Source organism: Anser brachyrhynchus, assembly GCF_964034855.1.
Source record: "Anser brachyrhynchus genome assembly, chromosome: Z".
In the NCBI taxonomy this organism is placed as follows: domain Eukaryota; kingdom Metazoa; phylum Chordata; class Aves; order Anseriformes; family Anatidae; genus Anser; species Anser brachyrhynchus.
The window spans coordinates 36,443,597-36,469,391 of record NC_137697.1 but is presented as its reverse complement, the minus strand read 5'-3'; the positions used below and the strand labels follow the sequence as shown (position 1 = coordinate 36,469,391).

At 40.6% G+C, this 25,795-nt stretch overlaps 1 protein-coding gene across 2 annotated transcripts in view; it reads left to right on the top strand.

The window, feature by feature from the left end:
- LOC308185290 (transducin-like enhancer protein 4) overlaps positions 1-25,795 on the top strand; it is a 97,513-nt gene that overhangs the window by 14,296 nt on the left and 57,422 nt on the right. For both annotated transcript variants that reach the window (XM_080573207.1, XM_080573208.1), the window contains exon 5: positions 17,806-17,868. In XM_080573207.1, the coding sequence (XP_080429333.1) occupies positions 17,806-17,868 (63 nt within the window). The remainder of the gene's footprint in view (positions 1-17,805; positions 17,869-25,795) is intronic.

Sequence of the window (25,795 nt, the reverse complement as noted above, 5' to 3'; positions counted from 1 at the left end):
TAGATACCTCTTCTTAAAATACCTTGTGTTTGAATAACACAAGAAGGTTGGAAAGACTTTGTACGTAAAACACACTCTGTATGTTTGCGTCGGCGTGTCAACAGAGAATAGATAGGACATTCTTATATGCAGTTTAACCGGTAGGCTTTCTGTCCTAACTGCAGAAAACTGTTACCATCTGAACAGGTTGCTTATTTGCAGTTCCTATCAGTGTTTCTTAATTTCTGGGGAGAAACTGTGTATTTTTTCCTTAGTCTCCTCCTAAACAAACAAACAAACAGAAAAAATGCAACCATTGATGAGAGTTTCTTCTTCGTTGCTCTAAAACAGTAACTGTGGGGGACACACTGATTTCTCTGAGCATCAAAGGACTTTTTTATGTCAGTCATTTGCTGTGTATTTGTCCATGAATAAACACGGAGGTGTTACTGTTTAAAAGTAAGTTACATGTAGGTTCTTGGTTAATGCGATCAATATTGATGTCCTGTTTCCTTTGCAGCTGTGTGCTTCCATGTTCTTCTAGAGATGGCCGTTAAATCAAACAAGGCTAATAATGTGTCTTTAACATGGATAACACGAGGAGAAGGGCATTTTCCATGCACTGCTAGAAGACATTTAGCTCTCTCCTCCTCACCACTCTCCGTGGTTTATCTCTGCAGACTGGTGACGCCAAAATATTCATGATGTTTCAGTTGTTGGCAGCATAAGGAAAGTCTTACAATTTTATGCCTGTGGCATCCTGGAAATTTCTGGGGAATGGTTTGTTTCTGACATTCTCTCTAAAACCACATTTAACTGGGGATGACAATTGTTCTTGTTCTCAGGTTTGATCATGTAGATAGATATGTAAAAATAAGGAGCACCACAGAACTGTGCTAGAGTCCCCATGAGCATACGTGTGGGGTGGTTTTTTTCTGAGGTTGTGGATTTCCGCTGAAGATGAGTTTTCAAAAATGTTTATGAGACACTTTTCAGACTAGCCTTAGCAGCCTCATTATTACCCACTTTCAAACTCATATCTCTGTTATGTAGGGCCTTCCTTTGAATGTAGAAATGTCCATTTTCTTTGTGTATGCAATGTCTTTTTCAAATACACCTTTGGCCAAATAGGTTTATATACTTTGCAAATGTATGAAATATTTTGGCCTTTATTTAGATGCAGGTTACTTAGCTCTGTTTTCTGCCTGGAACTCAGGTGGTTATTTCTTTTAAAGCATTGATTTTTACCAAGTCTTTTGTGTGGGTGAGAAGAATCCTGGGATAATCTTAGTTTACACATTTTCGAAGAAAAATGCCGCTGTAAGTATGCACTGTATTAAGGGTCACGAGGTCTGTTTAAGCCTGCAACAGGACCTGGAGAGCCTGAAAATCTGTAGACGCAGGAAATACCTCTCAGTATTAATATGAAGCAAAGCACAAAGCTCCCAGGTAGATGAAATACAGCATCTGGGGATTGTGGAGACCAGGTGCAAGTGTCTGGTCTGTGCTGTCAGAGGCTTCCTGAGACCTCGGACCATCCACTGCGCCCACTCCCAGCTGAGAGGCCGGGGCATTGCAGCAGATGCTCTTGCACCACTGGTGAGATGTAACGACAGCAGAGTGAAGGCAGAGGGAAGCTTGCAGCATGCAGGGCAAGCCGAGTGATTCATTGTGGAGCCAAAGAAATCCAGCACGTACAGCGGGTAGCTCACAGGGAAATGTTGAGGTCATGGGTGTGCCCTACATCTGGCACTGCTTGAAGGCTGAGACACCTGAGGTGGTGCTGCCAGGACATGCTGCCTTCACTTGGTAGTCTCAGACCAGAATTACCATTAGAAGAGTGATCCCGATTTTCATCTCTCCCAGGAGAGTGAGTAGAGACTGGGCTATCCAGCAGAAAGCTGGTTTGCGTGAGGTAATGATTCAGTAGAGCTGAAAGAGGAGGGATGTTGTGCTATTGCCCTGGAAAGACCGTGGCCAGCTGGAAGGGGTTGTGCTGGGTTCCTGCCCCAGACCCTTTTATGTTTTGGCCCATGGTGTTTTTTTCACGTGCAATGATTGTGAGCAGGATCTGGAAAAGGGACTTTCCTTCTGCAGTGGAAGAACTGGGAGTATTTCCTTCCCAGAGTTCACAGAAGGCTATTAGGTAGGGTGTGCTAGGAGGTGGGAAGGAGAAGTAAAGAAAGATTTAAAGTAATATATGTAATGCTCTGATTAAATTCTTTAACCACTAAGCTGTTACACAGAAGTTTCTCTGTTCTCCACCCCTTTTTATTTTTTTCAAACGTGACTGCTGCTGTGTTTCATGTGGGAATCGTTCTGGCAGGAGTTCCCAGCTCCCTTGGGGACATGGGTGGAGAAGCACTGAGTTGGAGGGGGGTGTTTGCCAGGGCTTAGTTGTGAGCTGGCTTGGATGCCAAAGACACTTCTGAACATGTCTGGGAAAGGGACTTAGAAGTGCTTACTGGGGAGCTTCAGTGCTGGAGACAGACACTCCTGCGTGCTTCTGGTGACTTCAGCGTTGTGTGTTCCCAGAACACATCCCTGTAGGTGTGTTTAGATGCTCCCCTGTGCTTAGGAATTCTTGAAAAATCATCTTGGGTACTTATCTGCTGACTTTCTGTCCAAATTAGCAGGTTTAGGCGTTATTAAAAATCCCATTACATACCTTCTTGAGACTTCACATGTGGCCTTTGCTGCCTGAGTTCTCTGCCTGGGAAGTGGAAGTAATACCATTGCTGAAGCATAACCGCAGTGGAATTTTTGGAGACCGATATGTTAAGTAATAAGAGGTGGGATATTATTACATGGGAGTCACTTAGAAGTGGCTGTGTTTATCTCTCTAGACTGTAAGATGCTTGGGGCAGGGTGTTATTTCCCAAGACAGTTTTGTCCTCATTTTGCCTCCCATGTGAGTTCTGCTGTCTTTTCCATCCCAGCTGCAATTAGCATGCTCCAGTGATGTGCCTTTCGGCAGTAATGCAGTCAATGCTTTAATTTGTATTAAGGAGGCTTGTCCCTTGGTAATCTGTCTTCCCAGCCTCTGTTCTCCATCTGGAAAACAGGATAATACTACTACTACTTTTTTTTTTTTTGGGGGGGGGGGGGGGCAGATTCTGGGAGGAAAGATGAAACTACACAAAGAGCTTTCTCACCTTGTGTAGAGTGTCCCTGACTTCTTTCTGCATGCCCCCTGGCAGGGACCAGGGGTCTGCGCAACCCTTAACAAATGCCAGAGATCGGGCTTATTCCTATACACCCGCTGGCTGCAGCACAGTGGGATCTTGGTTCTCTTGTACAAGTAATTATATTGTCAAGTTGAAGAAAATGTAGGTGTTGACGAAGTCTTTCATACCTCCTGGTTCCTGGCAGAATTAGTCTGGGATAGGCTTCTGGTGTAGATCTCAGGTACCTTAATTCCCAGTCTCCTCAGCTTCATTGGAATTACTACCTGCCCATTTTTTGGCAGGGTCTGCTTTGATTAATTGGTTGCAGAGGTCGGAAGAAGATAATGGCAATATGAGTTGTCAAAAGATTAGGCAAACCCTCTTAGTATTAGATAGAGAGGATCACAGCTTCGCTTGAGTCTTCTCAGCATGTCAGTACCCCGTGTGTGAGAACCTGTAAATGTAGTTTTGACGGTAAAAGGAAGTTGGGCATTGGACAAAAATACTAGTCAGAAAGCTGTTTTAAATACAAAATAGAAGAAGAGTTTCATATCTGATGTTTTCCACTGAAATACTGCTGTGCTTTTCCACCTTCTTGAAGCAGTGGGACTTTGAAAAACCAGGTCACTGTCTCTATGTGAGCATCACGTTGCTACTACCTTTCTTGGTAACTAATTTTGGATGCAGAACAGCTGTGAAGTTAGTAGGACTGTAACAGCTCTTCGTGCATAGTCTACTTTGGTCTGTAGAGGTGGAGAAAACCTAATTTACAACTAGATCGTATGGGCTCTACAAAGGCTTTGCAGCAGATTTTGAGAGTAATGTTGTGTAGCCATGGGTGGCACTGGCAGAAAATGACATCTGTTTTTAAAACTTCACTTAAATGTCCTCAGTTAAGATAACGTATGGTTTGGGGTGCATGTAGATGGTTTCCAGGAGTGTGACTGAAGTACTCACAGGTGTTCTTTGACCACCTTAGAACAGACTCTCTCAGGTCGTGCTAACTGAGTAGCCTGGGAGACCAGAGGTCAGCAAGATTTGATTATGTTGAGTATTTCTTGGTCAATTCAACAGGTAGCAGCTTAAGGGAACTTCTGTTTTGTGTTCATGAGCTGAAGTTATGCCTGTGTGGGCAAACTCAATGCAACAAATGTTGATGACTTAAAAAACAATCCTATTTCACTTCTCTTTCCTTTGACTTCACCTACACCACATAATATGTTATAATAATGAAAAGTGACTTTTTCGATAAGGAAATCAGTCATTTTAAACTGCCTTCCCGTTATATTAAAGGTTAATATTTTCCAACTTAATTCTTTTAACTTCACTGAAGCTCACACAAAGAAAACCCAGCCTGAGCTATCCACTAGTCATCAAACCTATTTCCCTTCCTCCTCCCCCTGGCTTTTTCCATTGTCTTTGTGAAAAACAGACAGTGATTATTCACGAACAGGTTTGCAAACAAACTGTAGGTAGTTCAGTGATTTTAAGGTTTCCTTGTATTCTGGCAAATTTCTAATGCAAACAGAATCACACAACTAAGTCTCTAATTGTCATGGGAAACTACTGTTATGAAAGGGAATAATTATAATAGTTTGTGCAAAACAGACTCTCATAAAACAGAATAGATACAACCTTTGTCTGTTTTTGTGGGTAAAAATATTAGGATTTGAATAAGTGCTTTTCATATAAACACTTGCCTGAAACCTTTTTGATTAAAAGGGTGGAGAGATTACAGACCTAGCTAACTAAATATGAAATTAACAAGCCCGGAGACTGCATTTTGGTAAACCATAGAATTACTCCGTGGCAAAAAGCCACATATCCATTAAAAAAAAAAAAGAGAGAGAGGGGGAGAGACACAAGGAAATGTGGTTTTGCTGTCTGTCATGCTGTCTGCTATAACTGAAAAACATACATTGTTTTGAGTTGTTTTCTTTCACAGTTCTGACCACAACATTTAATTACTTAATCTGACCACTGCCAGGCTAGTAGTCCACCACTCGTTTTCACCAGTAGGTATTTATTATTCTGAATTCACTGCACAATTGTGCCTGGGTGATTTGGTTTACCAGATGATATAAGACATGGCTGCAAGGACTAGTTGAAACTTGCAGCTGAAACAGATCGTGATGCTAACCCAAGAGGTGAAAAGGTTGTTGTGTGGTTGATAGGAACACGTCTTGGTTTGCAGCATAGTGGAGGAAGTGAAACAGAGTGCCTTCCCATGCTGAAAGGAGTATCGGTATATGTCACAAGACGAGAGCAGCTTGCCAAGAGCGCTGCGGTGTGGTTTGCTCTTTTAACTGTGTTCTTGTTTTCTGACTTGAAGGAGGAAGGTGTTGAGCACTCACAAGGAGTCTCAGCATAGAGGCTTTGGGTGTCTGAGACTGCAGTTTTCTGTGCGCTTCAAGCTGGCAACAGATGGCATTGATAATGAAGGGGGTGATCCAACATTTGTCTTTGTATCTTCTTCTTTGGGTTAACCCTAGGGTAAACTGGGTCTGGGAATGGGATTTGTATTTAAGAAAAAAATAAAGGAAGTTTGGGTTAGTTTTAACTTGGATAAGTTCCTGGTTTGGTTCACCACATACCCATGAAAAGACTAGCAGCACAGGGGTGGGTTGAGCAGGAGCAGCTGTTTTACAGGAGCAGTGGCACACTTTGGTGCCCGTTTTTACACCAGTTCACGTGAAAACCACAGCAAAAGCCTTCTATCTCCAAAACAGGTAGAACATAACTGGTGAGAGCACTGCCCATTGTTTCTGACCCAGCTGTCTTTACAGGGGGGTCATGGGTGCTGAACTGCACTAACTTTGTGGAGGAATCCAAAAGTGATGATGAGAGCATGTTTTAAGAAGAAATATGTTCATGTTGTTATCACATGGTTAATCTGTTGATAGAATTGATCATTTACCCCTTTGATGTGCTGGCTTTTGACCTATTTCCCATGTTCTAGATGTTTTTATTAAAGTCTCTGTATGCAAAATGATGAGGAGCACATTTAACATATGGCACATCTTGAGTATTTATCTGAAATTAATGCAGTTCGTAGGAACTCTTCACATAAAGTGTGATCTCACAGGGAGTTATAGCACTGGAAGAGGTTTCATGGAACCTACATTTCTGCACCAGAGAGTTCTCCTTTGCTCCATACCTCCTGTTCTGCTTTTTACAGCATTTTCTTAAAATTTGTGTTTCTTTAAAAAGTTCATGTTAAGTTGAAATCCTTCATGGATAAAAGGTATTTGAAAACTTCTATAATGGTGATTTAATTTCAAGAGAAATGTAATTTAGTGTTGCTTGACTCAGAGTCTGTCCTGGTAGGAGTTTTACTGGGGAAATGCCATTCAAATGAATTGAATATGAAGATGTACTTAGTGTATCCAGCTGTCTTGGACAAGCGAATTTCCTGGATGTATTAAGCATTCATGTCTTACAAGTGTCTTAACATTTGCTTTGCAAATGTGTCCTCTTAGAAGGTTAAAAGGCGTATTGTAAACTGCCTGATTATTTTAGATGTACTTCACTAGCGAAACTACCACTTGTTAGATATTCACATTTTGAAGGATAAAATTACCTGTTCTTTTCTAGTCCTCCTCCACTTAAGAGAAAACTGGTGAGTGCTGCAGGGAACTCCAGTTGCAGAAATGCTGAAATCCGAATAGAGTTATTGTCAGCAGAGGTAGTTACGGTCCACAGTGATTGAAATTATGAGCCATGACAATTCGTATCAATATTTTTCCCTCTATAGGAGTCAGGGCTACAGACTGTTACTTTGTTGTTGCTCGCAGAAAAGCAGCATTTCGCTGCAGCAAGAATCCTTTCCCGTTAGGCTAATGGTGGCCCCACGTTTTACTTAAAAAAAATAAAAATAAAAATGTGGGTACAAAGCAGTGTTGTCTGAGTGGCGGCAGAGATGTGTGAACTGCTGGAACATTCAGTGTTTCACTACTGTGTGAATCTGCTCAGTGTGCCAGCTCCACGGTGCTGTCCCACCTACACTGTGGGCAGCCTGCCCTAGAGAAGAGGAATTGGGATTCTGCTGGCTGTGCCAATGTGTGTGGGGTGGGGTGGTGAAAGCCCCGAGCAGCAGGGCTGGTGGCAGTTCATCCTAGCTTGCCTGTCCCCAGGGTGCCATGGCATTGAGGTTCGTGGCTGATAACTTCATTAGAAATGTGGTATTGTCTCGTCATCTCAAAACATGATGAAATCAAGAGTCGGCACCTGAAGTTGAAATTTCCAATTATGTTCAGAGTAAAAAAAAACTTGTGCTCTACTACACACCCTTAGCATTTTATATAACTTTAATTTGTCTATTGAGTGTTGATTAAAAAAAAGTTCTCTATAGGTGGGAAAGGGAGAGAGGTATCTTAAATGTAATCAGATTCTCAGATAATCTCTTGATTCCAGAAGAAAGAACTTGATAAAATACCTCCAAGGGACACAATGGAACATCTATTTATTTATCTTCAGAAAGATTTAACAGGTATCATACTTCTACAGGGTTTAAAAATGGAGATGGTAATGTGCTTTATTTGGATGTGTGTCATTGAAAGGATCGAAAGTGGATGTTTGATTATAGCATTGCTTTAAAATCCACTGCACTATTCTTTCATCTCTTTGGGGGGCATAATTAAAATTAAATGGTTTTGTGTACTGGCTTAAGAAGGGTAAGATTTTTATCTACTAAATTATGTCAAATACCAAAGTTTGTTACCTTAATGTACGGAAATTACATCTGAGTATTGCTCATTTTCATAATACAACAGGAAGGTGCAGTGGAAAATGAGTTAAATTGTTGTTTCCTTTGCATAGACTACTTTTCCTTAAGTAAACTTTTTTTTTTTTTTTCTGAATTTCTTAACTAAATGATAACTATCCAACACATGGTGTGAAATCTCTGGGTAGGAAGAAGAGATGAGGATTGGAGGTGAAACAACACAGTGATCTAACAGTGTTGAAATTCTTGTAACCAGACCTAACAAATCCACTGCACAGATCAGTGTGCTGATTCCTAGTATTTATCTTTTTAGAAGCAAACATAAACAAACGTAATTATAAATGAACTGAGCGGGCTTTGGGCTCCAACATCCATGATCTGCAAGGATGAGGTAGCAAAGACAACCAGAAGTGGAAGGTGGAAGACAAGTAGTAACCATATTCCTGATGCAGAAGGCTGGTTCCTGATCTCCAGATGAGTTTGAAAGAGAATAAACCAAGTTCAATAGCTATGGTGCTTTTTTTTTTTTTTAATGGAGACTTGCCTTTTTTTTTTCCCTTTTTTTAAGTTCATCGGTCAACTTTCTGTAGTTCATTTAAACCTGGAGCAGCACAATGTTTGCTGGATAAACTTTTTCTCTTTTTTTCTTTTTTTTTTTTTTGTCAGGAGGAAAGCAGAAATGTGTTGACAGTGGTTGCATGGAGTTGGTGGTCAGGACTGGACTAGTACAACCTCGTACATGTAACTGGAGTCTGGCACAATCTCCATAGCTCTAAGGCTTGATAGTGTATCAGCTTCTTAGTGATGACATTGGGAGCATACTGCTCCAAAGCACTGGAACTGGAAAGTGGAGGTCGGATGATGAGGGCCTATAGCTTCTTCTGAATGTTTTCTTTCTTCTTTTTGTCTACTTGCAAATGAAGGGCAAGTGTTGGTGGGGATCAGGAGTGAGAGCTGGGCACTTGATCAGGATCAGGAGTGAGACCTAGGCACTTGAACCAGCTCTAACTGTTTTGTGGAGGGAAAATGATTTTAGTGTTTCTTTTGTGTTAACATTTGAAAAGAGCATCGGAGTCCCCTTTCCTGAGCACTGTTTGTATAAGTTTTAAAAGCATGGTTTTGTCTGGATTAACCTGGTATTCAGCCTTTTGCTAAAAAGCTGGCTCCTTAATATTTTTCCAGTGCAGCTAAGGACATCCCAAAGTAACGATAAGTCTACTGAGAATGGGTTTTGACTCTCACCTTTCGTTGGTTCTTTATGATGTACAGATTGAAACTACTGATCAGCAGTATTTCTCTTTGATTACAATTCCTTCAACTCCTGATAAACAGAGTATGAATTTGTGATGTAAATAGATAGGGGACTTACTGCACCAGGTTAAATTGAAACTGCATCTATATGTATGTAGTTGTATGGCCAGTCTGAGATTGGCTTGTGTCGTTTCCAGTAGGTACAGAAGAACTGTGTTCAGACTGTTTGGAGGGATGTGTGAGGGGATGGGTCAAGCAGTAAGAGAGCAGTGACAGTGCATGTTCCAGCATTTCAGCTGTTATGGTCAAACATTAAAATGGAAAATTCTGGCCTAATTAGTTATGAGATGGACACAAAAGATTGAGCTCAGAGCTAAAGCTGCCTTAGTGGGATGCCACAGGTTTATAAGCTTAAAAAGAAAAAAAAAAAAGCTTAAATAAGCTTTAAAAAAAAAAAAAACAAAGAAAAAAAACAAAAACAACTGTGAAGTCAGATTCCTTGAGATGGTGGAGCAAGCTGGAATCTTCTCATTCTTACAGTATGAGGCCATATTTTACAAAGTATGTGATCCTATGAAGTGTCCTGTGTGAGGATTGCTGGTAAGTGGTGGGATAGTACCTTTTAGGGTACTACAGTGCTCTACTGATGTCTTTCCTGAAACACCACCGTGCTTCAAAGTGGTCCCTTCTTACTTGTTTCAGTCTGCTTTTTGGGCTCTCTTGGAAGAAGGGAAGTTGAAGCCAGTTTCTGTCATTTTAAATTCCATTTGCAACCTTTCTTCTGGATGCTCTGCAAGTATTTCTGGCATGGCAGGACAGGATGCAGCTTGCTACCTGGTGGCAGCCTGAAGAACTGAAGATGAGACACTCCAGGCAATGCATTTCTGTGTCCTTACTTGCTGGAAGACATTGATATTAACAATAAACATGAGTTCCTCAAGTGACAGGCTTGAAGCAAGTTTGTTAGCTCACTTGATTTTCTTCTTATTGTCTTAATCATGAATAGTTCAATATGTATCTTTTCTTGTTCAGTTGAGGTCCATGTCGTTCTTGAGACATTAAATAAAAGCCATGTCTTATCACTTCAGCAGCCCATGGATTGGGATGTATGTTAGTAAATTGATTTTGAAAATTGTGCCACTTCAATCTATTGCTTATATTGCTGTCCTCAATATTTTGTACAAAATAAGCACATAAATTAATTTATTAAAGGGTAATTATCAAATTTACAGTACTCCATAGGCTTAGTTGCAATGTTTATAAAGGAGGTTGATTAGGAAAGTGAGGGGGGGTAGGTGTATGTGTTTATTTAGCCGGATCTTGTTGTTGCATTCAACTCTATAAGTGCATTTCATACAAATAAAAATTAAATCTTCTGTTGCTCAAGTTTAGTGAAGAAGTTTTCTGTTTAATGTCTCTCTCACTAGAGATCTTTGTCCTCCATTCTCTCTGAGTACAGGACTAGATTCTTTGCATCTCTGTTTCCAAACAACATTCCTTAATGGCTGAAGAGGAATTTTATATTCAGGGCTTGCAATATTTTCTCCAGTTCTGTAGAACTGGAGTAAGCACTTCCAGACAACAGTCTGTGATTAAAACAAAACACATTCTTCTTTATGAAAGAAGAGTTAATTTTCTGTGAAATACTAAGATTAGCTTTTTTGCTCGCTTTATTCAGGATCGTGATATGTCTCATACAGTATAATAATGTTTTTTTCTTCACTAATTTGTGAAATGCTTGTTTAGATACTATGGGTGTGTGCATGTGTTCTTGGTAAGCACTTAATAAACTAGATTGATCTTTTTGGCAAAGGCTGCATTGTGTAAAACAAATTAAACCTGAAATAACAGTTGTTTCAGATTATTTTTCTGAAAGTGTAATTGCATATATTCTTTTTCCTACTGGCTGCTGAAATGGGTTTCCCAATAGTGTTTTATTATTCTGTTTTATTTCAACAATACATATATAGTAGTTTTGTTTCCATTCCACTGACAGACCTACAGCCTCCAGTGGTAATTCTTTACCAGCAATTTTTTATAATTGTAATAACTATGGAACTTCATGAAATGTAGTGGAAATATTTTTCCTGAAGTTTATATACTATAAATAAAATCCCAATTTTGCTTTTTTCTCTGCTAAAAAGGAATGCAAATGGAGATTTTTAAAGCAACAAATAGATTCTCAACTCTGTATGTGTTAGAACATTTCTGAGTATTTCAATATCTGAAGTTTATATGACTCCTGCTTCTCTCTTAGGCTCCAGTTGTGTTAAGAATTGGGACGTATGCTAAAATACTTAGCAAGGCACTTAAACACGTTCCTATATTTTACCATGTGCTTAAGTCCAACTGTTGCTGTGTGCAGCAAAGGTGAATTGAACTAAGTCCCTAGGTGTTACCGTCAAGGGGATTCAGGAGTGTAGTGGTCTGTTGTGTGCTCTCTCCTGCATGCAGCTGGTGGCTGCTGGGCAGCAGTTGTGCCACAAGCACCCTGACACCAGTAACTAGCTCTGTTCTGGGCTGGGCTGCCTCATGGGGGCTTCTTCTGCACAGCCTTGCCCACAGGCTTATCTGCTGAACGTTTTTCAGAATTACCAAGTTTTCAGAGGCACTTGAATATTTGAAGGTCAGATTTTTAAATATACTGGTCTGCATATCTAGGCAATTAAGCACCATTTAAATATTGCTCCCTCATTGCTTTGGTCAAAAAGATGTTGTTGGCTGAGCTGAATTAAGCAGTTGCTCTTGTGTTGTATCCTTTCAGTAATTTTGAGGGACTATTGACTGATACAGGTCCTCATTCCTTTACATGGGTCAGATTCAGGCACAATGATTTTGTTATCGTCTCTTTATATGCATACCAAAAACGTAGGAGAAAACATATATTTATTAACATTATAGTTAGTAAATGTTCAACCATTCATTTAAAGAAAAAAAGCAACAATGTAAATTGTTATGAAAAGAGCTTAAAACTGTTAAAATAGTGTTTTTTTCTTAGGTGGCTCTCAGAGTGAGTCAGACAATACAAGCTTGTGTTAGATAAGTAAAAAGACAATTCCAACTCGAGCCTTCGCTGCCTGCCTCTCCCTCATCCTTTTTGGTTCCATGCTGGTGTGTTTTTATGCAAAACCAAACACCTTTTGTGTTTAGGGAAAGGAGTAATAGAAGTGTCGGTGTTTGTTAACATATTTGACAAACTATGGCAGCAAAAGCTATCCTTTTTATATTTTGGCATGAACAATTGCCCTTTTATTGGGCCATTAATGCTATTTCAGAGCATCATGCTGTATCCACAGGCAATAATTTAGCAGCTGTTTATCAGGAGCTTTCATAAAGCTTTGAATAGTATTATAACATTCAGTAACCCTAACAACAGCATTTCAGAATCTGTGCCGGTTTAAATGGGATATCCGTGAATGTAGTTGTTCAGGGATGCGTGACCCACATAACCTATAAATTTGATTGGAAGTTACAGTGCTGGCATAGGCTGATGGATAGCAGATTAGAGCCCTGATTAACCATGTGATTCACAGGCTGGGAATATATTGTCCTAAGAAAGATTCATCAGATGCAATCAGAATTTCAAGTGGTCAGATGAAATTCAAATGCGCTCTGTGCTTTTTCTTTTTTTTTTTTCCTTGTGCTTTTTTCCTTAGGTTGCCCTCCGTTATTTATTTATTTATTTATTTTATTTCCAATGCTGAAAAATACTTCTTTGATGAATCTGCTCCTCACCCTAAAGCTGTCTGTCTGTTATTCATCAGAAAGCAGGTCGCAGTTCAGTGAGCAGAAGAAAAGATTTTAATAGAAGCTGTGCCAAGGGCTGTAATGCATCATTTTAGGGCCCTAATTACATTACAATGACAAATATCAATGGTGACAACAGCAATAACCTACATCCTTTAATGGCTATGCTGGAAAAGGAGTTTGGGCGCTGCGCCATTAGATTAGACTTGGTTTCAAAACATAGGCCATTAGAAGTGTGTGTCCACAGCATTATTGGCCGATAACTGAAGCCCAGTGGAAAGGCCTGTAAATAAATGATGCCTCTCTAAAGCTTGGTCCCATGGGACAAAGGAGGCAAAATTAGATGGCCGTGGAAGCAGCAGTGTTTCCGAGGCAACTTTAGCTTTCAATGTGAGGAATTGGCTGCCTTATTTTATGAAATCATACTTTTTCCTTCTCCTGCCAATTAGGCTGATCATGAAAAAAACATTGGTATGGCATCTAAGAGAAAATAGAAGGTCTTAAACTGCTATTTAAACATATATTTCTAAAAGTCTCTGTCAACATGGAAATGTAACGCAGACTTGTGTTTTTGTTTTGTCTCTTACTTTGTACATTACGCCAGTGGGAGTTTTCAGGTCTTGTCTAATCATGGTTGTAGTAGGCCTACCAAGACGCTAGCCTGCATTATCAATGTCTACACCTTCAGATCTTAGGGTGTCCTTGTGAGAAATCCACTCTAACTAGCTTTAGTTGGTTAGCTTTTTGTCAAATTGCAGTTGTAATAAGCACTTGAGTGTATTGCTGTTGGATTGTTCTATGCAGTTAATTGCAAAAGTGGTTGCAGTGCCATGGCAGAGGATACTTTGCTTTTACTAAATTAAAATGTCTACTTTAAGATTTGTTTTGTACATCACTTACTTTTGTTATTTATTTTTTTCTTCATACTAAGCAAAAAACAAATACACAAAAGGTGTGTTTTGGTTCTTGAGTTGTTACGGTTTGGGATCATTAGTTTAATACCTAACACTGAGCGAGGCGATGAGAAAACATTCTTGCATCGCTGAGTGTTGTTGTGTTAACTGTTCAATTCTGGACCACTGGAGATGTTTACTGCAGACAACATTCCTCGGGCAAAACGAACAGTATCCTCAGGCATCCCTGCCATCTTTACACTTAAAATAATAAGCATTTGTTTAAAAATGCCTTTCACATTTGACTGTTTGAGTACACAACATGCATCAGGAGACTTTAGAGTTAAAACACCAAACATGCTTTGTGCCTTTTTTTACCCATGTGTTCTCAGCTGTGTATAAATCCACTTTGAATTCTCAAATCATATAGTTTTCTGCCTCTGATAACCTGCTCATTGCTATAAGCTGACAAATGTGCTGTGTGAGCATACAGCTTGCCCATACTTTTTGCTATAAATACTTGCTGATGGCTAAAGAAACAAATTTGTTGGTATGAAATTACGATTTAGAGAAATTGTATGAAAATTTGGGAAAGAAGCAAGACCCCCTTAAAATTTTGTATGCTGCTTTGGGCATCATGTTTCAGTCCCAAGCACTGAATGTCCCTCTGCCATCGAGTCCAGCACCTCTGTGGGGTTTCAGAGTAGCTGGAAGAAGGGTTGACTGTAGTGCATTTCTGATGCTTTTGGCAACACTTATAAGAACATGAACCTAACATAAACCTAGGTGAACTTCATCTGCAGGCCATGCTCTTGGCTCGTTTGTAAAGGAGCTTCTGATTTTTTTATTTTCTGAATTTAAGGAATAATTGAAGCGTAATTAAAGTCTTCCCAGCAATATCTGCAGGCACTGGAGGGCTAATGCTGAAGTGCTAACCCTTTCTGGAATATTTTTGAAATTATTGAAGACTTCATCCTCGAATATTCAAGAATAGTTCAGTGTCTGTTTTACAGTTCTCAGTGTCTGTTTTGGCAATAGCAAGAGGCATCCAAAGACAACTTTCTGAGGAAGTTGAAAAGCAGTTGCTTTAGAGTCAAGCCCCAAAGCATTGTGGAATAATAAAGTGGATTGTGTACCCTTTGTGAAGTCTCCCTGTCTCTGGCAGACAAAAGCAGAGCAGGTCTTTTGAGGTTGTCAGACTGCACAATGTGTCATGTCCTTCCTAGCATTTGTGCACGTACCTGGCACTTTCTTTCCTGCAATCTGTGATCTCCAGGGTCAGGCAGCCCATGTCCCAGTCCAGCTATACCTCTGCAGACTCTCAGTCAAGTCCTGCTGCTTATCTGGGGTGTTTCCTTGCTGCATGCTTACTCTGCTGAGGAGCAGAGGGGTCTGCTGAGTGCCATGTGAAGCGGCACTCCCAGAACTGGTGTTTTGACTCCCCCTTCATCAGGTGGCTCTATCACTGCCTTTTGCATAGCAGTGCCGTGAGATGGTGTGTACTACTTCTTACTGATCACTTCCTCCTTTTGCTTCCCTTGCCAGGACCTTGCAATAGTTATTTTTGCTCTTCAAAACAACTGTCTTTCTGGAAACTGCTCTGAATTTTATCTAAGCGTTAGTGTTGCAGATGGTAAAATGCAAGTGTACGCAGGACCACACAACAAGGAAAGCTCATTGCCATGGGAAGTGAAGACCATTTTAACAAGGAAGTCATCTTAGTTTTAGAGGCTGTGCCTAGGCTTCTCAGCTCTGTTGTGACTGGTCCAGCAGGCCCCATGGCTAGCTGAGAACTATGGCTGAGGGATGTCTTAGCATCTCCTAAAGCCCTCACTGAGCTTTTTTCTTCTCTGTACATTGGGCCAGGTGCTTTCTCGCTCAGTTCACCTTCCTGCATGAAGGGACCCCCACTGTTCTGTACTCTGGTGCGGCTGATACCAAGAGGTCTGTTAAGGTTGTGTAACTGCTCGTATTCGATCACTGAGTTTGAGTTGTCCAGCTAAGGTGGGGAGTAGTCTTCTGCTGAGCATAGCCAAGGGAAAAGTCCCCTGGGGCTGTGTGGGAGGTGCGTGTAGTTGTGACAGGCATTTTATGGGTGGAATTGTTTAGGAGGAGTTGTTCCATAGTGAGAAAAGCATCACTTCTGTTTTATTACTGCTTAAAGGGTAGGCCAGAGGGACTCCACCTTGAGTCACGGACAGCAGTGCTTTGGTGTTTTCTCTTCATGTGGAAAAGCCTTCAAGAGCAGGACATGTAGTTTTCTTTTTGGTTTTAAGGCACTCAGGAGATTCCTTGGGGTGGGGTGGGGAAACAAAAAAAACCCACTGTGGCTGGGACCCAAAATTTGGAAATGGCTGAATTAATGGTGCTTGAACTACTACAGCACAGGTACTTTTTAAGAGTGCATTGTATTACAGTCTACAATTCCTTAATCAAATACTGCTTCTCAAATAATGCAGTACTAGATCATGAAGCCTTTCTGGCTGAAGCTTAGACACACATCTTGTAGCTCCCTGTATTGCTTAATGTAACAAGCAGTTCATAAATCTCAGGATGAAATAGCAAACACTGTCTATTTAAAGGAGTATTTAGGTTTTGCATTGTAGCATATCTGATATTATAGGCATGTATAGACCTTTGAAATCAGCAGATAATTTAGCTTTGTGATGAAATATTCTCAAGTGTCATTTAAGGTGTCTATGCTTGCTGGTAAAACAGAAAACGTCTAGTAGATGAATGTCAAACGTATTAAAATGCATAACTTTAGTGAGATGGGGACTTGCATAAATCATGAAGATCAGTGAGAAGATGCTGGGACAGTGCAACATAGAGATTGATACATAAATAACCTATGGGAGTTTAAATGGATTTTGGAGAAATGAAGAAATTGTATTGAGAAGTAGCATGTGTAAACACGAGTGTGTCATAGTACGCACAAGGGGGCAGAGTTAGTTTCACACATGCCCTTACCTCCAGCATTCCATGTCTTCTGGTTATGTAGCTATGTAACTGTAATATTCCTTGAACACGGGTTTATTTTCTGTGTAGTTCTGTCTTTTTTAATGCTAGTTCTGTGCTTTTCTGTTCTGTCGGTTCATTTCTAAGGTTGTGCAATTTAAGAGACTGCATAGCAAAAAGGCCAGAGGGGTTGCTGATAAAAGAAGGAAGCCCAAATTGCACAAGTTTATACGTCTTTGTCATATGGTTAGTGATTTTGCAAGAGGAAGAGCATTCTGTCCTACTGTATAATGAAGAACTGGCCGTGGTTATAATTTATTATAAGAAAGTTACAATTTATTGTAAGAAAGTCTACATCACTTTAAATATTCTGTCACTAAAGCTGTAATTCTTGTGTTATCTCTCCAAATCTCCTCTGTCTCTATTGAGATTTGCAGATTAGATACACAGAATAAGAATTGATCTGCAGCGTAGAAATAAAGCATCATATATTATCCATTTCTGATCATGATTATGGTCTGCATCATGAAAGTAACTACTGTTAACCTTGGATTTGATAATGGCAAAAATATGATACAACTATGCAAGAATATATAAATATAAATTTATAAAATATGTGTAAAATTATTATCAGTGAAGTTATATATAGTATTGCTAATGTTCTCCCAGTGTACATACAGAAGTAATTGGTTTATTTGATCCCTTCACTTACAGTGGCATTGTTGTAATTTGAAGTGATACTTCTTTTTGCCTCTTAGGAGAGATTTTAGTGCAATACACAGTATTTTGTTTTTCTTTTTTGTTAAATCTCCAGAAGAGTCTTTCTTTAAAAACAAATATATTTGTTTATATAATGAAAATTAACTTCTCTTTGTCTTATATGGAAGTTCTAAACTGTAAAACTTTTTAGCCAGAAATGACTGTCTGCTAGGTACTATTGAACAGGCGTCCAAATGCTTCTGCTAAGCTATCCTAGCCAGAAGATGGCTAGAGATGGAAACAAACAAACATATGTTCTGTGCTCATGGGTAACAGTTGCATCTGAGAATTTATATAATTAAAACTTCTTTCTTCTTGTCATTTGCAGGCAGAAATTGTCAAGAGGCTGAACGCTATATGTGCACAAGTTATTCCCTTCCTGTCCCAAGAGGTAGGTAGTAGTTTGCACTGGTACTAATCTAAACAATTGCCTCATCATATCTGTTACAAAAATGGGACTTTGTGTTGAGACTGTTCATTTATGAATCTCATAGTGCTTGTAGATGACTTTCCACTGCGTTGTCCTCATTGTAACTTAATTATCCTCTCCAATTCTATTATAATGTCATTTAAATGTGTTTATGAAATTGAGTGTGTTGTAATGTGTTAAGCAAAATTTTACTTGTTTAAATACTTTGCTGTCGCACACAAACACAGTTTTGCTCACAATTCTGACTTTGTCAACCTGAAATCAGAGGGTAGCTTGCAAAAATGCTAGAAAGGCATGATTTGTGCTACATTCCTGGCAGCAAGCTTTAAAGTTTGGCAGAAGCTTATGTATTGGTGAAATGAGTAGTGGTGCTCAACAGAATAGACCTATAAATGCAGCTTTTTTTCTGCGTGTTTTCTCTCCGCATCCCAGATTACTTATTACCATAAATCCTTTTATGTTTTCTGCGTATTTGGGGAATATAGACAGAAGATTGAAACTCACTGTGAGCTAATTTCTCTAAGCACTAATTTTCTCCAAATTACTCTTTGCCGGTATTATCCCGAGTGCGCAGTAGATACTTGGAGGGGCACTGGGATTTGCGGGAGTTGGTTGGAGCTAGCGAGGGAGCCTTGGAGCCGCAGGCATGTGCAAAGTGAAATGGCAGCGTGGTTCATGACAGGAGATGTCGGGTGCGTGATGGCTTCCCCTGCCCACCCTACTGGGGGAGAGGGACGGGGAGGTGGGGTCTGACAGTGCCCGCTGGTGCGCATCTGTTTAATGTGTGGTTTCGCTTCAGTAGCTGAGAAGTCAAAGCTGGAAGCTGTATTTCTTTGTGTTGCATACGTAAAACATCATACCCGTGCCTGAGAATATGCTAGGGCTCTTTCCGCCACCTTTTCAGCTGCTCCATAAAGTGCCATTGCATTTCAAGAGAGCTGCTCATCCTGCTACGTACCAGGGGCTGTGTGCTCAGCGCCAGCGTTCAACTGATGCTGCCTGTGTACATGCGCCCACGTCTGCCTGCGTCTGAAACGAGAATGACGCTATCAAAACTAGGACCTGGCAGTGTTTGCGAGCGCAGCAGTGCTCCTTGCTTATAAAGATGGGTTTGCGGAAACTAAATGATGTGTAATGATCTAGTTAGATTGCTGGGGGACCAGAATTCAAGTGCTGCGTGGATCTAAAACGGGTAACTGTTGATTTTGTACTTCGACTGCTACGGAATCGCTGTACTTCTAGTTAGGGGGGTTTATTTGCTGCACAGGAATAACACAGCATATAAAAATGAAGTGTAAAGCTGATTCATACTCATGCTAAAGCAAGCACGAAAATGTCACGATTTTGAAACAAAGGCAGGGGTGAGTACTTGGCAGGCAAAGCTGTGATCTTGGCGAAGGCACACGATCAGTATTTCCATGACAGAGACATCTTCTCCTGAGTATGTGATACAGTGTTTAGAAACTCTGTACTGCTGTACTACTATTGGTACTGCTATTTTCAGATGAAATCCTAAGCAGAACTCTGGTACACAAGCAAGTTGCACTGCTCTGCCTGCTCTGCTTCCAGAACCTAGCCTGTTTTTCCTGGAGCAGGTCTGGTTCTTGCCAGGGAGTACATCTGAAATGAGATATGTTTTGTTTACAGTGACTGCTAAATTTTGGCCTTTAGCTCTGATTTTGAAAGTGTTAGTGTCTACACCATCTATGTGGAATGTTTTGTTTTTTTTCTTTTTTTCTTCTTTTTTTAGAAAAAAAAAAAAGGGCAGTGAGTTTTTGAGCTTTAGTGTTAGTGGCATCCCACATAGGTGAGCAGACTCTCTCCTTTTTCTCTGCTCTGTTTTGCATCATGCTCTCCTCTCCCTGGTACTAGATCACCCTGGAGTCATTCTCCCGAAAGCTGGTATTGACACTGTTTAAGTGCATGTATTAGAGAGAGGAGGCATTGTGATGGCTTCACATCGTGCTTCTTACTTTCCCTCAGTCAATGTGAACCTCCCTTGTGATGCTCACATGCTGTAACTTCTGAACTATAAGCCAAGGGCTCTGATCACTATTTGACAACCTCCCGGCCATCAAGCCAGGCATGGAGAACATAATTTTAAAATAATCATGAACTTAACCATTTCAGTGGCTTTCTCACTAATATGCTTGTTGTAAGAACTATATAGGTAGACAACAGAGATGATCCAGATTGTAAATTTAGTAAATGAAGTTGTCCCGCTTCTGTCATGGGTAGTGTACCATGCAGTAAGGGCTTAAGCGCACTATTGTCAGTATGTTTCGTGACCACCGTTTTCTTTTTTAGGCTTTAAATCAGAGCTTTGAGTTAAGTTTTTAGATCTGAAAACAATATCTCTTATGGTTTCTGTGCTAGTGAGCCTTTGCTTTTCAGAACCATGGCCCGTAAAGTTTCCTTCACCTGTTTGCATGTCTTGTTTACCAAGTCTTACATCTGCTTCTCTGTGCATGCTCTGTGATGTCAAAGCTCTTCAGGCTACAAAGGAAATGGAGAGGTCAAGAAAAGTTCACAACTTCAGTATTTTTACATGCACTGACAAAGACAAAAGGGAACACTTCCAAAAAGCCAGTGTACACATTTGTCTTGCTTGGAGGCAAACGTGTTTTTTAGTTCATCTAGCAAGAATGGAGCAGGGCTAGACAGCAAAGAAAGATTGAAAGGGGAAGTACAAAAAAACTTTTCACATTTCTTGACAGTGCCACCGATTGTGATAGTTTTCATATCGGGGTTAAGAAAATACTGGTGACTGCATGACTTCTATAAATACAAACACTTCTTAAAATCAGGTTATTTCGGCAGCATATGCTGATGAGACAAAAGAGAACTGATCTCCAGTTTTGAGCGTTCTGCTAGTCTTGGTTTCTATCTAATTTGTATCTTTAAGAAATAAGAGTCTTAATGGAAGCCTCTTTATTTCATCATCTAGATTAATAGAGAATTGAATTGCAGCATGCTTTTGCTGTTTATGCAGTTTGCATACAGTCTAATTGTGGAATAGTGGCTGAAAAATGTGATCAGACTCCTTTGTATTGTGCCTGAGGGAAAAATGAACAAAATACAGTGGTTACATGCACTGATGGCAACATTATTGCCTCATAATAGCACCAGGTTAACTTGTCTTATTGCTTGTTAACTTTGTAAGGAATCAATGGCTTGCGATAACTCACTTAGAAGTAAGAAATCGTGGCCAAAATCACTAGAGATCTCATGAAAAGGATGCAATTACAATACGTCACCCTACTGTGCCTTACTGCCTGCTTTGTTTCAAGGAGCAATCCAGTAAAATATTCAGGAAGTTCTCCAGACACAAGACTTGAGTCAGTTTTACAGTGCTGTAGATTACCTAAGTATACCTTGAAAATAAATTTTTTTAACCTGCCTAAATATGCAGTCAAGTGGTACCTTGTTTTTACGTTGACTCCAGCTTAGGAAGACTGTAAAGAATATCATCAAGAAAGACAAGCTTCCCATTTTGATAAGAAAGAATGACTTTGTGGTCGGGGCATGAGATGAACCTCAGTGGTGATCAGCGTTCAATTTCTGCTGCTGTTGCAGACTTCCTGTGTTGCAACAGTCATTTTCCACCTCTGTGTGATGTTGTAAGATATCAGTGTTCTCAAAGTACTTTCTATTATATATGAGGAAGGGGGTACCTACAAGCTGTAGGTAAATACTTGGAGTAACTGTTAGCACTCAGTTAACTTAAAGTAGATCAGCTGCAGCTGGTGTAGGTAGCTGATGTTCATATCATCTGATGATCTAACCAGTTAGACACTATTCGTTTGGGGTCTAAAGCTGTAAATTATGCCTCTGCTAATTTATGCTTCTTCTCAGCTGAGTGTACCAGCTGCAGCACAGCATGGCGTTTGCATAACCCTGCAGCTTTCAAGTTGAGTCTGGTTCCTGTCTGGTCAACGTGGTGTGTGTGACTGGGTGCAACCAGTGGCTATTGCCTTTCAATGCTGTCAGTGTGCCCTGAGAGGCAAATGAACTCATGTGCTGGAGTGCTGTGTTTGCTCAGTGTGACTACAGTTGCTCTTATATCATGGTTACCTGATTTTGAGTAAATATTGACTGTGTTTATATTCATGCAGACACACACAAGCTGACTGATTTACAGCTAACAAAGTAGTCGTGGCAGTTTGGAGCTCAGCACAAGCTACAAATGTTGCTTGAGAAGCCAAACAAATGTTCATAGGATTGTCCCCTGTTGACTTCCATGCCACACTGCAAGCATTATGTAGACTGGATGAAGCTATGAGAAACATTTTCTGAAGGTTCACCATCCCTTCCAACTACCATTGAACTTCGATAACAACAAGCCAGACAACTTGCTCTTTAATGGGGGTCTTCAGTTCCCCATGCAAAATAAGGTGGTCACGTCTACTTAGAAGCACGATCAAATGCCAAACAATTTCATGCATATGTGCAAAGAAACACACAAAAATGAAATGCTGCATGTGTTACCAAATCCAGTCGTTTCTCCTCAAACACCTTTATATTAGCGGATGGTTTCCGTTTTGCAAGGTGGATATGGGCCATAACATGCTTGATCTTCTCTGTATGTATATTCCCAGGAGGTGCTTCTAAAGCTCAGTAAATTTGGGTGAAGAGCATGACACACATTATACAGAAGCAGAGCAGGAGTCCTTAAATGTTATTCAAAAGGAAGTAATTGTTGGTCTGAGATACGAAAGGCAGAGAAAACTCTGAGAAAACTATCTGCCTTCCTCTAGGGCTTGCCCAAGCTAGAGCTGAAACAAGTACAAGGGAGCTGTCAGGTATCTGTAATCCTTCTACCAAGAAAGGCATCTTATTAGCAATTTATGCATATATCACTAGTAGTTTTCTTAGGATTTTATGAAGTGGTTGTTATCTCTTGTCTGAGTTACAGTGTGTGGATACAGTGACCCTGCTGGTCCTTTTTAGTTTTCTAAGAGTGCTGTACTCCACTGTAAATGTGTTTTTTCTCTCTGGTTCTCACTAGTGTTTTCGGCACTGCTTCATCTCATTATGCTGTCTCTAGATCAGGCTTTTCAGAATGACACTGCTGCAGTTCTTAAGCAAGACCTGGTCTGTACTCCCTCTAAACAGATAATACAACAACAAAATAATATGAATAAAACATAGCAGAATCCACTTGCTTCTGCTAAGTAAATTGTTCATCGAGTTTTGCATCGCGTTTTGTTAGTGGTGCTGAGAAAGGCTGGAATTAGGTATTTTTAACACCAGCTCCTGTGCATGCTTGTCAGGAGGAATTTCTGCTGCTTGGCTGCCATCAGCATGGCTCGCCTGTCATTGGAAGCAGCAGGGAGCTCTGACATGTTTTAAAAAAAAACACAAAACCCAGGTATTTTCTACTATGCTGCAACGCATGTGCAGGAGCCAGGGCTAGGTGACAGACAGTGTGGTAAGACAATGTGATGGTGAAGATGCCTCCATCCTACTTGTGGTCTCTGTCAGTACCCACCATGAGACTGAAAGGAGAAGATTTTCCAACAGAAGGCAACTGCAGACACTGCTCATTACAGAAAACAGAAGGGGATGAAGAGAAGAGACAGGGAAGAAGTTAAAAACGAGAAACGATACTAGTCAGGGTGACAGGCAGGGCAGGGTATTGAGTTCATTGCTCTGGCCTGTTAAATGCGATGCAAAATACTGTTTTCTCATATCTGAAGAAAAATGGTTTGTTATTTGTTTGTGTACAGGGAGGAAGGCTAGCATTAAAGTGTGTGTGAAAGCTGCAACCCCCTGTCTTTACTCAGCTGGAAAAAGAAAAGTCACATTTTTATTTATTTATGTATTTCTTACCTGGCTTTAAGCCTTTCCATGACCACTTGAGGGGCTGACTACCGTGTGGTGTTAACACGGTGCTGCTGGTTACTGGAGCACTTGCAGCAGAATGCCTCCGAGCATCCATCTGGAAGCAGGGCTGTTTGTCCTTCCGCGCTGCCGCCCTGTTCACTGTGTGCATTGCCTGCTCCTCACGTGGGCTTCGGGTTGTGCTGGGACCCCGGAGCACTGCCCTGTGCCTTCTTGTTTGCTCTGCTGGGGCAAATGAGTTGGGGTCCCCACGCCAAAAAGGTGCAAGTCGGTGCAGGGACTGCTCAGTTTTCGCTTGCTGTGATGCTGTGGTGCGTGTTGTTTGCATCTGTGACTCGAAGTAACTTATGGGTCGCTCGGGGCAGGCCCCCGGTGGGGTGTCAAGGAGCAGGGAGGGAGCTGGATGAGAGTGGGTTGCTGAGCTGAGTTGGAAATGATGGAGAGGCTAATTACAGACCATCTATTTTGGGTGTTGTGCATACCGTGCCACTGAAGATTAAATCAATGTTAAAGCAGCTAGCAATAGAGAGTTTTAATTGTTTCTACTATACCTAATTTAGGTTCAGTGTTATAAGGCCCATGGGTTTTCTCCTCTCTATGAAGGCTTGATCCCAAACCTATTAGAATCAATGAAAGATGCCTTGTGAGACTGCTTAGGGAATTTCTGTCTTTACAGTGCTTTTCAGCAAAAATCTTAAAGTGAGATTTTGGTACTCGACCCTTCCACCTTCTGTTCTCCTCACCTGGGAATGAAACGATGTTTTTCCCAAATATTCTTCAGAGCCATTCTTTATACATTTGCTGTAAAGGAAAAGAAACCATTTAAACTGTTGCGGAGTTGACTTATTTTTTCAAAGCCTGGATGGAAATTGGAGTCATTTCCGCAATAGCTTTGATGGTTTAGGCCAGCTTTCTGCAGGTTCCTCAGAAGTTTTTCTTTTCCTCCCCATGGCCCTGGGAACAGGATTTAACTAAATGGGTGTTGGAATTGTTAAGAGTGCTCGTATGTACAAATCAAGAGCTACGTTCCTGTCTTTACTTCCATGTAAAATGGCATTGCCTAGGGGATGTTAGGAAAGCAATGATGACTGTAAACCTCTCAGTAAATGAGGTGGGTTGTTTTTGTTTTCCAAATAAGTTATTTTTTTTTTTAATTATTATTATTTTGTATTTATTTATTTATTATTACAGGATCAAACACTATGATCCATTTTTGATATAAATGACCTCCACCAGAAAATGGTGTTGCAATTTTTATGGTCACCCCCTTGCCTTATAAAGCCACGTATCACAGGGCTTTCAGCTACATTATTTATGCAAGCTGTACCTGTCCTCATCACGTGATGACCTGGAGATGATAACACATCATCAGGAACCCGAGGCTTAAGAATTGTAATTTCCTTTTTAGCGGTTATCCGTGATGGTGATACATCAGTCACTGCAGGTTTTTTTCCCAAATGCCAAGAATACATTTGCTCATGTTCAGGCCTGCTTTTTGTTCTTTATGTTGGCTGCTCTTAAGTGACAGATTTGGTTTATGTTAGCACTGTAGCTTTAGAAAACCCTAAATGGGACTGCTGTGATTCTGTTTGCAGCAGTATGTTATTTGCTCTCCTGGCATTTCCGTCATTTAATTCTTCTTTGCTTAAAAACAAACAAACCTTAAAACCATTTTCTACCCTCCAGGAATGTTTCTAGATTACCTCTTTCATTATTGCAAGCATCCATTTTTCGTAGCTGGGGTCAACATTTTTCATGGTTATGGGTGGATTTTTAGGCTTGGTTCTCCTTGTCCCGAGAGCTTTTAGGGGAAAGGACAATGTGATTTTTGTTTCTGTGTTGCAGACTCTCTTTTCCCTTTATTACAAAGATAGTAGTGGGGGGAACACCGAGAACTGACGTATCCCTGAATGCCAAACCCTGGTGCAACAGAGCCTTTCCGTAGGGCCCTTGCTGCTGTCCGAGCTCAGGCTGCCTTACCATGCTCAGCTTGTGGCTCTAAATCAAAGGTGATTCACGCCCAGTACCGATCATACAACCTACT